At 37.1% G+C, this 14,699-nt stretch overlaps 1 protein-coding gene across 9 annotated transcripts in view; it reads left to right on the top strand.

The window, feature by feature from the left end:
- Positions 1–14,699, top strand: part of SLC4A10 (solute carrier family 4 member 10) — a 166,229-nt gene that overhangs the window by 75,944 nt on the left and 75,586 nt on the right. For all 9 annotated transcript variants that reach the window (XM_054515406.1, XM_036386559.2, XM_036386561.2 and 6 more), the window contains 2 exons: positions 476–557; positions 11,438–11,584. In XM_054515406.1, coding sequence (XP_054371381.1) covers positions 476–557; positions 11,438–11,584 — 229 coding nt within the window. The remainder of the gene's footprint in view (positions 1–475; positions 558–11,437; positions 11,585–14,699) is intronic.

Here is a 14,699-nt window from a genome sequence, read left to right as displayed (position 1 = left end):
TATTGTCACTGAGTGTTATTGTCTAGCTTTGCTGAAGTATAAGGAATCTTAGTAGAAATAGTTAGGGAATTGTGCATGTAGCTCAAGATCCTGATCTAAAGACAAAAATACATGTGATACCCCTTCCTTAAGGTGCGTGAGAATAAAGCTGCCTTGATGAGACTTTTCTTCTCTCACCTCTTTCATTGTCCTATTGGCTCATGTTTTTCTTGGTTTCCAGTAACCAGTGTTTACTCATCATCTTTCAGGTTTTACCAGAAGTTTTGCATGTCAAAGTTAGCTGTAATCATACCTCAGTAAAAACTGATGCAAAACAAATAGATTTAATAAGTAAAATTAAATTCTTATACCCCTTTTTGTTCTTGAGTTGAAAAAGTTGAAATATTAAAAACATCTTTGTTTTATAGCACTGTACAATCTTGCCAATAGTTTCCAAATGAAAAGTAGCTTATTTGTCTTTTTTTCTGTTTTGTAGAGAAATGATGAAGAGGCTGTTGTGGACAGAGGTGGAACTCGCTCCATTCTCAAGACACATTTTGAAAAGGAAGATCTAGAAGGTGAGGGATGATTTTTCTGTACTTTATGTTGTCACTTTCTTCTGAGAGTACCGAAATGTAATTCCAATGTGTAAACGTATTGATTTGAGCAGGGATGCAAAGAGACAAGAGAGTAGAATATTGTCATTTATTTTAAAAAAAGAAATATTGTTTTCTCTCACAGCAGTGTCCAGAAACAGATGATGGTGGAACGGGTTTGCTGGTTTTTGGTGATCTGTGGTCAAGTCCTGTGCATATGCATGTGTGACTTTAGATAAGTCTTTTAAGCTTTCAAATATGCAATTGCAAGCAGGACTGCTGATTTAGTACTTATAAAGGCTTCTACATTTGCATTACAATCCTCATGTAGTTGCCTAGCCACATCTTCAGCTGAACAAAAGTATTCTGGAGTGTCAGAGGTTGGATACATATTTACTGATATCCACTGCAGAAACCACCTAACTTGACCATGTAGAATAAAGTGAGAAATTATGAGAACTGTTTAGATACTGGTCTAATGAGTCAGTTGTATTTCTGTTTGTGGAGTGTATCCCAAGCTTTGGTTTCTACTGTACTTAAACTCTTGTATTGAGTTGTATGAGCCCCTAAGTCATAGTTATAATGAAAATTAGTTTCTGTTGTGTATGTGATATCCCTTTCCTGAGACTGGAAATGGCTGATTTTGTTAGCTTCTTGTAGTGGGATATGGAGGTTCCTGTTTTTGCCACACAGATCCACACATGAACTAGCCCAAAAGAAATACTTAAATCAACATGCTACATCTGAAAATTTCCCTGCCTCAGGTCTAGAGAGAGCTATCTCCATCTGTGCAGGAACTTGATTTTTCTAAATGCCTACCATTGATTACTTCATATTTCTTTTCCTTTTTTTCTCTCTCTGTATGAACTTTGTGTTATCTGATACATGTTGGCCATATTGATGATTTCATTGGAATACCAACATTACACAGCAACTCTCTGTTACTGCTTCCTTCAGCAGTGCCTCCCTCAAAGAGCAGATGTAGCTGCATTTGAGAGGGGCCTGGCTGTGTGAGGTTGTCTCTCACAGAAGGATGTTAGTTGTTGTGCAGTGTGGCATGGATGGGGTAGGTAGCTCTCTACTCAGCCTGGGGGAAGTCTGGGTGTGTGCAAGGATAGATCTCAGGTAAGATGTTTCAGGGTGGCATTTAGAGTTTTGGTGTCTCCAGGGGGAGAGTACCAGTGGGTCAGGCTGGCAATGCCAGTTTTGGGCATAAGCACAAAACCTCCTATTTTGAATCTCACATTTAATCTGTGGTCTTCAGTTTCTTGATTGCATCCTTGATCAAAGAGAAACCAGTGTATCTGGTGTCCTCAGAAAAACACCCAGTAAAAGAGTGGGAGCTTCCTGTTTCCCTTTCTCCATGGTACTGACTCACAGAGATTTTGTGGGGTGAGTCAACCCACAAAAATATCCTTTTGCTGAGTCATTTTATTGATGATAGTGAGGTGGCATTTTAAAGATGGACAGCTTTCTGCAGAGTGACATCTTTTTCTGCAGAGTGACATCATCTCAGTCACATAAGCTTAAGTCACGTTAAGGTTGTCAGAATTACTGTGATGTTCCACATGTGACTTTGTGAAACATAATTTAAGAACTGTTAATTTAATTACTTTTCCCCCACCATCCTATATGTGTAGAGTTGCTCCTGTGAAATATCAGTGAAAATCTTATTTCAAAGATATGGTCTTAAGATGTTATCAGTAGAAATTGGAACATGGCAGTGACACTCCCACAATCTTCCCATCAATTTAAGCTGATTTAAATTTAGAATATTGAAAAATTCTGCAGTTATCAAATGAATCTGCTTTTATTAAAAATAAAACCCTATTGTTTCATAATGTTCTAAGAAAACAATTTTTCTGTGTAGAATCAATCCTTCATGATGCAGTTAGCTTTCTCAGATAATGTCATGCTCACTCTAAGCTCAGATCAGTTTGTCCTTAAATTTATAATCACTACATTCAAAATACCAGGTGACATAATAAGTTTTGAAGACATTGCAGATTTTAATATCCAGTTGCTGTTAATAGCATGTCCGTTTGTTTTGCAGTACAGCTAGGCACTTCTCCCCCTGGAAACAGAGAATGGGACTCACAAATACCTGTCTCATTCACTGACATTGTGTTGGGTTTTGCTGAAAAATTTACCTTTTTCCTAATGACATAACAACTATGAAATATGAAATTAAATAATCAGATACTAATTGCATATCTTAGAAAAAGAGTATAACCAGGCTATTAATACGTATTACGTAATTAGCTTTTTGACAGGCATTTAATTGGGTTTATGTTTTAAAATGTAAATAGCTAGTTACTGAATATTCTAGGGAAGAATAGGGTGTAAGTTTCAATGTCAGCAACATTACAAAAATTGCAATTCATATGAAGAGCTGCAGGTTTAAATCTGAAAATCAGTATTCAATTTCTTCTTATTAAATCTTATAATTCTAAGTATTTTGTCTTTTTAAAAATATTTAAATTATCAACATTCAAACTTCAGAAATACAGATTTAAATGTGTACTAAAATTTCCATCTGAAATTTCAAAGCCTAGTAAATATTTGGACTTGCATATTTTAGGCAGTCGTTGTGCAAGTATATTGCAAGTACATTTCTTGCTGAAAGCATGAAGATATGGTGTTTAATCCTCTCTCAAAGAATGGGCACAAGAATAGATTTTTTCCTCAGTCTCTCTAGATCAGTATTTTCTTTCCGTGAGCAGTATAGTAAAACTTTGAGAACATAAGACAGGAACTGCAGTACCTATGGGAACAGAAGAGATTTGATGCTCATCTTAGTGCAGTAAGTGCTTCAATTGTATCTTTTTACTTAAGTTTTGTAGTGCTTCAGAGGAGAATTGTTGGAGAGCTTTGGCATTCAGATTTTCAGCACAAATTATTTTTCCACATAGTTAGTTTTTTGTGAGTTGTAAAGTCAGGATCAGTCACTAATATTGAATAGGTCATTTGTCTGACTATTGCATTGATAGAGGGACTGAGAAAGCATTTCTAAAAGCAAAAAAGAGATTATATTTCCTGGTTATAATCACATGTTTTGCATGTAATCTTTGAATGTGTGTACAGACAAAATCCTACTGAAATAAATATGCTGTCATTTTTATCAGTGGTGGAATTCCTAAATGAGAATTGGGCACTGATTCTGGCTGCTCAAGTATTTAATTGCAAAATGACAGGTTGTACATGTACCTGCACTGAGGGCAGCTAGGCACGTTTTCCTGGACAGATGTGCACTTCAGCAGCTGCTCTCAGCTCATTCCATGGGGTTGTCTCTGCCTGGCTGCCATTGCTTCCATGTATGTCCAGTGAGAACAGTTTCTGATCAGATAGATACACCTACTGCTTATCTCATAGGTCAAAAGTACTTGGATTGCTCTGGGCTGGAGAGCTCAGATTCTCTCAGGTCACATGCTGACTTTAGGGCTATGCAGATATGCAAAGGGATTGACAGTAAACACACTCTGGCCAAGGTCTTTTCCTTATGGCCACTGTGTTAGCTGAGGGGAAAAGTGGCCATTCCATGAACTCCTTGCTGGAGGTGCCCAACTGCAGATTGAGGATTTTTGTGAGAGTATTTCAGAACTGCTGTGGGTATGACTGTGGCCTGGTTTGAGAAGCAGCTTCAACAGGGAGATGGGTGGAGATCAGATTGTTAGGTGAAGGTCCCAGCATGAATCAGGGATGAATTCTGGCTCTGTTGGAGAAAATGGCAAAATGATCCTTGATTCAGACAAGTCAAGACTTTGTTTAAGCTTTTTATGTTTCATTCATTTAATCTGCCTAAGTGGCATGGGAAAATTTGCCTCAGGGGAAATCAAGTTTGCCATGTTTCATATCTCTGAGGATACATAAAACACTGTATCCAGTATATGCATGAATATGACTCAGGATATGCCTCCTGACACTTTTTACAAAATTCAGATTACATGGATTGCTTACTGAAAGTCACAAAAAAACTTCAAGCTTAATTAGAATATAAATATGGCTAGCACAACACAGCATGATGCAAAAGCTGAGACTTTAAATTTAATAAACGAAAAATTTATTGTAAATTTTGTAGAGATATTTTGTAATTAACAACCTGCATGAATGATAATTTTGATAGTGGATGCTGAACAGAAACAGTGAAATTCTAGAGCTTCCAGATTTAATTATTCTCTTTTAAAAGAATTATTTTAGCTATTTTTCTTCTTTTTAGATTTGTTCTAGCTTGTGACAATAATTTAAAAATTATTTAAATGAAAAATGAATAGGACCTAGCAGCTCATAGGACTGAAAGGATATAAATTTTAATAACCTGGCCTTGATTCACCCATGCCTCAATATGGAAACAAGTCAGACACCGGCTCTGTTTGGTCAAACAGGAGCATCAGCTGAGATTTCCCTTCCCCTTGGCTCCCAGGATGCTACAGCCTACTGCAAATAATTTGTTAGCATGTCAGTACAGATTCCCTGCTCCCAGCTGCCTTGCCTGTGCTTCCCTGGGGTGCCCAGCTTATCCTGACGTGGGCTCTGACCTCGCTCGTGCTCCTTGCAGCGATGCTCGCCGCGCTTCGATGGGAACAATAAAAGCTGTGGAAGCACAGGCCAGAATGATTTGGCTTTGTCTGTACCTGAAAGGTTGCTCTTTCATTTTGTTGCCTACCAGGTATCACATACTCAAGCTTGTTCCCTTTGTGATTCCTAAGGCACATGTTTCTGTAGTGCCTCTCATCTAGTTTTGTTTTCTTTTTCCTACGTAATTCAATATTGCTTGAGATCTCACTTTTCTCCTTTTGTCTTGGCAGTCACCTGGTTTGATCCCTTTGCTCCCCTTGTCCCTCCTCAGCAGTTTCTGTGTTAGTGGAAGGTGGTTCACCTTGAACAATCATGAATAAGTCTGAAGCATGTGTTCACAGAATCTCTTTGAAATGATGAATAATGAAATAATGGAAACAAATAAGTGCCACAATGTTGGTTGAACACCACAGTCTATAGCTGATAAGGTTTGGTTTGAATTTGGTTTGAATTTGCTCTGAGCTTCACAGACAGAAAACCTTTTCAGTATTTGTTGGGACTAATATATTCAAATGCTTCACTTTGTGAAATCCCAGATGAAACTGACATAAACCAATTTGCCATTGTTGGTGAAAGCTGCTAAATTGCAGCATCAGAAGATAGAAACATTCATTTTTTAACACATGAATGTACTTGTACTGAGGTTGCTTTTTCTTTTTCTTTTTCTTTTTTGGCTTGCTGCTAATTTAGAAATATAGATCAAATTCTTCCCTCCAATAACCACAGCTTCACTCTCCATCAGTGGAAAGAGTTGTGTATCTGAGTAGGTTCTTTTATATTTTGTGTCTGCTGGCTTTTTTTCTTCTATCTGGCAAGGTCATGATCTCATGATAGAACCATACATACAACACTCTGGATTCCTCTGGAGGAATCTAGGAAATTTGAAACAGAAGTGCTGGTAAAAAAGTATATTTTAGCCCACCCTACAATCTGGAAAACTCTTTTGTTAAAATGCAAGATTTTTTTGGGAAGGCAGTGAATGATTGAAGCTCTTTAAAAGGTCCTTAACTTTAATGACTTCAATGAGATATTCTTATCCTCCATATTCAATGTGTCCTTAATGTTATTGTGGGTCAGGGATATTGTTTTTATTTTCTCTATATAATTTTTGTTGTAATCTACTCTAGAATATAAATTACATGTATAATCTAAAAGAAATTTTGAAGGTTTTCTTGTCAGTTCCTCCAAATTATGGCACCGCAAAAAGGTAAAAAATGGGTTTTGGGCAAACCATAACCACAAACAGCAATGTAAACTGTTGATTTTGAAAGGATTGCTTTTGTCCTTTCTGCTTTTTCTCCAGCTCTGCCTCCCTGCTGCACTACAATAACGAATCATGAGTCATGTACTTCTACTCCTACACAATTCACCATAATCACTTTCTTTCCTGTAAGGAAAAAGGCAATTTTTTTAACCCTACATGGACTGATGGTTTTCTGTCTCTACCTCACCATTCATTTTTGAGAGGATGAAAAATTGCATTTGGTTCAGCTCTAGCTGTCAGTGCCCAGGGGAGGCTTCAAGCACTGAGTGTTTTCCAGAGGAGGGAGAAAACCCTCTGGTCCTGCTGAGGTCAGCAGTCAGCTGAGACTTGGCTTGAACTACCGGCAAAGTGTTCTTTCTCAAGGCATCTTGCCTTTGCAGTGTGTTTCCTCAGTAGGTCACAGAGCCTGCCTTTGCTCTTTCTGGAGGTGTTTCAAGACCCATCTGTTCCCTTATCTGCCCCTTCCCTCCATGCCTGTGAGCAGGAATCTGAAAGCCTTGGTGTCAGCAGGTGCCTCAGGCAGATTCAGATGATCCCAGGTGGAAGGCAGCACAAGCACATGGACCCTGAGCAGCTGGTGCTCATGGATGTTTGGATCCAGGACAGTCATTTTTTTACACAGTTGCCACCAACTGGGCTGGCTCACTAAGAAGCTCTAAAGTACCTACTTGAGTTCCATATTCCTGGTGTAGTATGGAGACCTGAAAGAATTTCCATGCTGAGAGAGGCTCTTCTCCATGGTTTATGCTGTATTTAATTTATGTTACAATTTAAAAAGTCAGAATTGGTTTAGATATCAGTGAGCCATAGGATTTATCTGATCTTCCCGAGTTTTTCTATTAACCTTACATTAGCATCAGTAGTGTTTTATCATAGAAAGACTATGATTTTGTCCTTGCAAAAACACCCTCTGAACTCAGATGTTGATTTATTCCAGATGGGCTGCTAGGAAAGCAAAAAATGAACACATCCATTAATATTTTCAGTATTAAGATTTAGGAGCAAGTAATTTTTTAAAACAGACCCACTGAGAATATACAATAATACACAAAGATTATTTACAGTGTGAAAGCTTGCTAAAGAAATGCAATGCACTGAATTGATCTGCTCTGCAATGACGTTTATACAGTGCTACACATCCACTGGTAAATTGTAAAAAGATTATTTTTAATAAAAGACTATTCTGAATCAAATTGCATATATCTGGGGAAAAAAGCCCAGAATATAAAGCTAGTTCAAATTTATAGCATAAGAAGCTTGTAGTTTACCTTCAAAGCATTAAAACACTCCTTGAGTTAAAGTATTTAAGGATTGAAGAAATAATAACCCTTGTTATGAAGCATTCTTTTTTAATTTTTACTGGATTACATTAAACGCAAATGATAGTATAAAATATTTAAGAGGAGTCTTATTAATTATTATTAGCTTTGAGACAGATGAAAATACATACAAACATGTGGAAAAATCAGGATCTCCCCTAAACTTTTGAAGAAAAAATTATTGTGCTGTAAGTGTCTTCAGTTTGTGGAAGTATGAAATCATTGTCTTAGAAAAGACAGATATGAAACATATATTATTAATATGAATACGTCTTGCAGAGACATTTCTCAGAATAAAATCTAAATAGAAGTGTTGTTTGAGGTTGCTGAAAGGAGAAAGGAGAAATTATTCCTAACTTAAATTTTTTTAAGAACCCAATAGCAAATTAATAATCTAAAAACCCAGGCTCAGAATAGGAAGAATTTTCTGCATATCCCTTGAGAATGACTGAAGTAACATCTAGAAATGGTTTTCAGAACCTGGCATTCTGGATCTTTAAAACCTGAAGCTTATCCTAGCTACCTATCTTATGCCTTAAATAAATGGAAAGAAAAAGAAATGTAGTGGGATTTCTAGAGCTCTGAAAACACATAACCGATTATAATTGATGGTGCTTGATGACTTAACTTAGGTACTTCTGGAAATCCCATTACAATTCTTTAGTGATATGACATTTCAAGGGAAAATGGAGACGGAGAGAAAGGATTTGTAAATATTTCCCTTAATTTAGTAGAAGTAAGATATTTTTAAAGGAATGCTAAGAGTACAGATTTTTTTGCCCCAACACTTCCCATTCTTCCAAAAACAATTTTAACACAAAAAACCCACCCATTTGGTAGGGAGAGCAATGTGTTATGTTCACCTCTTAAACCATATGTCAGCTCTGTGTGAGAATGGCTGTTAGGTTGTACCCGATGTCAAGGATTGGTACCTTGATGTAACCTGCAGTTGTTACTATTTCCCATACTTTAGTGTCTTTGTAGCCTTGCCAAAAGAAAGAGAATATATAATCTAATTGAGCTAGGTCCTGTGAAAATGTATGTCAGAGCAGAATTATTTTCCAATATTTGAGCAATATTCAGTCATTTGAAGTTGGCATCTGATGAAGTAAATAATAAAAGACACAAAAAAGTTCTTAAAGATAAATGAAAGAAATGCCCATATATGATCAGTTATTATCTATAAGGATAGCCTGGATAGTGGATATCCTGGTTGATCCTGAGTTCACTCAGTTGTAGATGCCCTTTCTTGTTAGGAATTTTAGTCAGGTTTTCCTGAGATCTGCCCTGCTCTGTCCATGTTTGACCTTCAGTCTTGGCAAATTTAGAGAGCTCTCTGGAAACTCTTGTTTAATAATGCCTTGGACAATTTGTACAGAAAAATGGACATTACATTCTAGCTCATAATACTTACCATGAAAAGGTTACTTGAAGTAAGGTAAAACAGTAATTGGATTTCTTTTGTATTTCCTCTTTCTTTTTTTTTTTTGCTGCTTCTATCATTCATTGTCATTTTGTCAGCAATTCAGAATTCATTACTCTTTTGTTCCCAGATGGTCTCTTTTTGCTCCACAGTTGTGATCTTTTAATAAACCAGAACTACTTAACTCTCATATTTTTTACTTTTTGCTCTATGATTTTTCTGTAGAGAGCTATTGCTTTTCCCCTGTCAGTTTCTTTGCCTCTTATTTGTTTGAACCTTGTAACAAACACCTACCTTTCTCCATGTGTTTATTGAAGTTATGCCTAGGTAGCACTCTGCTGGTCTCAGTAGGTTCACACAGAAAGAGTAAAATCCTTTTACAGGAGAAAAATTTTTTCCTGATGTCTATTTAAATTTCCAGGTTCCTGTTTTGTTTTTTTTTTTTCCAGTGAACTGATTTTGTCTGTATAAGGAAAATTGCTCTGGCATTCAGACACACACACACACGAATGTTCTGGCACTGTATCTCAGTGTACTGAATAAAGAACAGTCTGGACTCAAGTACTGCTTTCAGCCCTGGAAATTAATTGAAATGTGAGTCTCAAACAGCATTTCCTGATGCAGGTACAATCTGATCATTGACGTGGGAGAAAACTAGGATAAGCATGCCCACTTCTCTCACAAAGCAGCAGGAATCTACTTAGTAACTAAATTAAAAAAGCAATCTATTTGCACCTCTGGAAATTACTGAAGTCTTAGGAACAGTAAACCTTCCTTTCAAAATGTTGTTTTGCTTTTTCTTCTATCCAAGGAGGGGGATAAGGAAATGTAAAGTACTGCATTACTCATGTCCTTCAGTAGTTTTTAAATGAGTTTTTCCTTGTGTCATGCACTACTGACTGCAATGCATTTGAAATACACAAAAGGCAGTAGTTCTCTTTAAACCATTTCTTGGGTTACATGTGATAAGCAAGAAGAAAGAGGTATATAATAAATAAATAAATAAATAGTTTTCAACTCGTGGGCATTGCATTAGGAAGATCTGACTCTACAAGAATAGTCTCTCAAAATTTATGCCTCTGCTTTCTAGCCTCCTCTACATGGATCAGTGTTAGGGAAGTAACTAATGTGGTGTCCAGACTCTTTTCTCCAGGTTTTTTAGCTCTGCCTCTGCAGAGAATTCCTGTCAGTACTGAATTTCTTTGATGTTTTGTGACACATGCTGCCTTGCTGTGTTTTCTGCCTCCTCTGGAGTCTCCATGGGATTAGAGGTCACGTGCTACCTTAGCTTAGTGTTCTTGACCTTTTTCAGATGATTGACACTGCTGAATGATTACAGCAAAGCAGCAAATATCCATGAGCTGTGTTATGTTCATTTCAAGGAGAAAGTAATGTTATTTGAGATGAGTAATCTGGGCTATGTCTTTCTGCTGAGTAAATGTAGAAGACCTGCCTGTAGTGAGTCACAATTCCTTTCCCATTTGTTCTGGTTAGTGCACATTTCTGCTGTGCCCTCCCCCTTCTAAATGCTTTACTGTACTCTGATCCTGTTAGCCCACATAGCTAAGAGACCTAAATATTTTGGGCTTGATCAGCAACATAAAATTTGTCAGGCTTGAAGGCAGCAGGCATGCAATATGTACCTTCTTATGTATTTAAAAAAATACAACAGAAGAAATGAGAGCACCCTAAGATACCAGCAATATATTTATGATGTGAGCCTGTAAAGTGGTATAGGGATTTTGTGCTCTTGCTTACAGCGTGTTTTATTGTTTTTTCAGTTTCTTTTTTTTTCCTCTCTTCTTCGTTTTTTATTCAGTGAATTTCCCACAAGAATTCTGTCAAGGTTTGGCTCATAAATAGGAATGAGTTTGGTAAAGTTCTTGTACACACAAAGCAAACAGCAACTTTACCAAATGTTCAATCCAAAGAGATCCATGTGTCTCTTTATGTTACTGTTTTGGAAGACATTTAATGGAACACCTGTCTGGCTTTAATGAAAGTTCAAATACAAAGATGCAAATTTGAAGGAAAAAAAAATCTGGCACTGCCTCACAAGGACCTCAGTACTGGAATTGCTTCCTGTATCAAGGGGTTGTGTATCTGTGATGCTTAATCATCATTATTCAAGTCAGTACTCTTATGACTATTAACTTTAGAATCGTAAATATTATATAACTTCAAAAGTATCACAAGAATGATACCATGAATGCTATTAAGAATATTTATATTGTTGTTATAACATAGTTCCTTTCTCAAGGACACCTTTTTTTACCTGTAGGCCATCGAACATTGTTCATTGGGGTTCATGTGCCACTGGGTGGAAGAAAAAGTCACCGACGCCATCGGCACCGTGGGCATAAACACAGAAAGAGAGACAGAGAGCGGGACTCAGGATTAGAAGATGGGAGAGAATCTCCTCCTTTTGGTAAGACAAATTTTATTTTTGGATAGGTCTTTAAGTAATAAATGCCATCATGATTGTGCATAATTTGTCCTGTTATCACTTGGACATGATTAGCAGCAGGGTTTTGGAGAATCCACCAGAGCCCCTGCTGGTGATTGGTTCCTTTGAACAAATCCACTGAGAGGCAGCAGCCAGTGGCAGTCAGTACATGAGAAGGCTCAGTGGTTTCCAGCACTGAAGGAGCACTGTGGGAGCTGTTCCTAAGTGTTCTCACAAAGACAGACTGTGGCCACCACTGAGGAGGGCAGTGCTTTATGGCACCAGCTGCCCTCAGTATAGGCTCTGGACTATCTGCCGCTAAAATGTAACAGAGAAGAGCTGTAGTCCTTTACAATTAGTTTTGTAATAATGTTGATGTTACTGAAGCTGCAATGTTTTATCAGATTCAAACCATGATCTAGGTTGTGTTTACCTTTTTCCTAACATGACTCTGTAAATGTGCCATTGTAACATGGATCTTCTAACTGTGGACTTGAGGAAAAAGCAGGGAAAAATACCTCTCAGTAAAGAAATCTGATATGAAACTCCTAAAGTTATCAAAATTTTAAGTTAGAAAACATTACAAAGGACAGAAGAAGGCATTCATTAATAAATTAGTCAAGCTTCGTCTCAGAACATGAGAATATTACATGTTCAAAAATAAAAAGTGCATGTGATGAAATGTCCAAGGCTATGGAAAGTGTTTAAAATATAATGGAATCGTGTAGAAAACAATTTTCTAGTGTGTTTTTAAATCATTAAGGAAATGTACCGGTGTAATTTCAGGTTACAGAATAGTAATTATAAGACTTTCTTTTAATCAGAAATTTGTCTTATGTATGTGGAAAGCTTTTGAGCAAGTATTTGTAAGTGGTGATGGTTAGAGCTTGAAATTCTCAAATCTTGCACAATGGTTTATTATACTGAGAGTAAAACAAAGTCAAGACTTTTTCAAACTTAGCAGATACGAGTTATGTTTTGAAGACTGAACAGTGAAGAAAAAATTGGCTATGGTGGTTCTGTCTGGAATGGATTTTAAATGTACAAAGACCCAATACTATATTGAAACCAGTTTCTTGGAGAAAAACAAAGTTCATAAATTATTAAAACAGTTTTCAAAAAGAATATGCATATATACATATAAAGTCAGATTAAAAAGAAACAATTGAAAGTTACATTAGCCAAGAAGTGAGATATCTTGAACTATGAAACAGTGTCTTCTGTTGAGTCATCTGGTTTTATTTAAGTGCCAGTATGTGACACATTTTGGCTGAGAACTTAGCTCTGTTCTTTCAACTTCTGGAGACCTAGGCTTGTGTCCTTCTTAATGTCAAAAGTAAAAAAAAGAAGAAATTAACTGGCTGAATCTGTTCTTAATAGTCTTTGACATTTGTGCATGCAATAAAATGCAATGTTTAACATAATTCTGTGTTAGGTAAATCAGCCTATGTTCAAAGGATCTCTGAGGGTGAAACAGCAGTAATATGAAAAAAAGATAGTCTTGAAGTAGATTTGTAGCATGATGGTCGCTGCACTCATCTTCTAGTGTACCTCAAGAAATTAGTAGAGATCTGCGGTTTTTAAAGTCAAAATTTCACATTTAAAGGTATTATAGTTACCAGATCAAGGGTGTGTGTAAGTGGTGTCACTTGACAGACAAGTTACAGGCCAGAAACATGGAAATCCTTTCTGGATTCAGATTGCTGAAGATATTCTTCAAAGTGCTTGGTTGCTAAGAATTCAAAGAATCCAAAGATAGAACCAGAAATCTGGAAATATCTAGTCTTTTCACCCTGAATAATTATCTGAATAGTAAATTTTGAGGGTTTTCCCCTTTGTCTATCTGACTCCTGGAAGCTGGGCCAGTGAAACAGATTTTGAGCTTTGACATTGGTCCATCCAGGCAGAAATGTGGCATTCTATAGACAAGAGTGAAAGGGATTTGCATAATCAAGGCACGTCTGAAAATGCTACAGTGATGGTGAGGTGAAGCACATACAGAACAGGCAGACAAAATAATACAGAGATTAATAGTGGTCAATATACACCTCCTTCTTTCACTATGGTTTTTCCTTACAGGAGTTTCAGACAACTTGCTGTGCTGCCTGGGGTGAAGCATTGCCTTTAGAGAGAACATAAGCATGATTTTTCTATGCTTTATTTGCACAGAGGGAGCAACAGATACTTCCCACACTAAATCTGAACCTACTAAACCTCTATAAGCTTTTTAGCTATTCTTCCCCATGACTCCAAGTTTCTAACAGTAACCAGAAGTGAAGGAAGCTCAAAGGAAGACAATACACTTCATTTTTTTGATGTGTAACTCAATATGGGGGACTGTATTACCTGAGAGAGTAGATCCAAACTAGTCCCTTAATTTATAAATCATTCTGATTTAATTGAGCAAGCAGAAATGCTTAGCTCCATCTTTCTATTGACACCTTTTAATGCTTTTCTGCCAAATAGTAGAAGGCTGTATGCTTGGGAACTGTGAAGGAGGAGGGGAAAGAAAAAAACATTTTGATGAGCAGGTGCAAGAAGAAAAGATGGAGAAAATAAGCACTGTGAGACCAACTGATGGAAAACAGTGCTTTGAAGTAAGTCAGAAAAATATATAAGGATTTTTATGATACAAGAGAATAAATTAGCAGTGTTTTGAAGCAGTGAAGTATGAAAGGAGATATAATAAAAGCAAAAGATCCAACCACTGAATAATAGAGATTCTGGAACAAGTAAAGACCTGAAATATTCAGACATGAAGTGCTCCACAGTGCTCAGTTAACCCAGCATGGGATAAAGCATTATTTTCTGTCATAATCTATAACTGTATAATATATAACTTTATCTGTGCAGTACCATCACGTGCAGCCCTTGCTCTGCCGTCACTGCTGCAGGAGCTGTGCAGTGCACCTTGTGCTGGGGCCTCTGTGGGTCCCATGCAGAGTCACAGGTGCCACCTGGTCCCTGTCCAGTAAAAAACAATTCCTGTAAGTGTTTTCTCTGTATCAGCATGGGTAGAAAACACCTCTAGTCAGTGCAATGACAATAGGGGGAAGCTTCCTGGTAATTCCTTTGAATCCTGGCTGGGAAAGCTGCA

Source organism: Molothrus ater, chromosome 7 (genome assembly GCF_012460135.2).
Source record: "Molothrus ater isolate BHLD 08-10-18 breed brown headed cowbird chromosome 7, BPBGC_Mater_1.1, whole genome shotgun sequence".
Classification (NCBI taxonomy): Eukaryota; Metazoa; Chordata; class Aves; order Passeriformes; family Icteridae; genus Molothrus; species Molothrus ater.
This window is presented reverse-complemented; position numbering and strand designations above follow the sequence as displayed.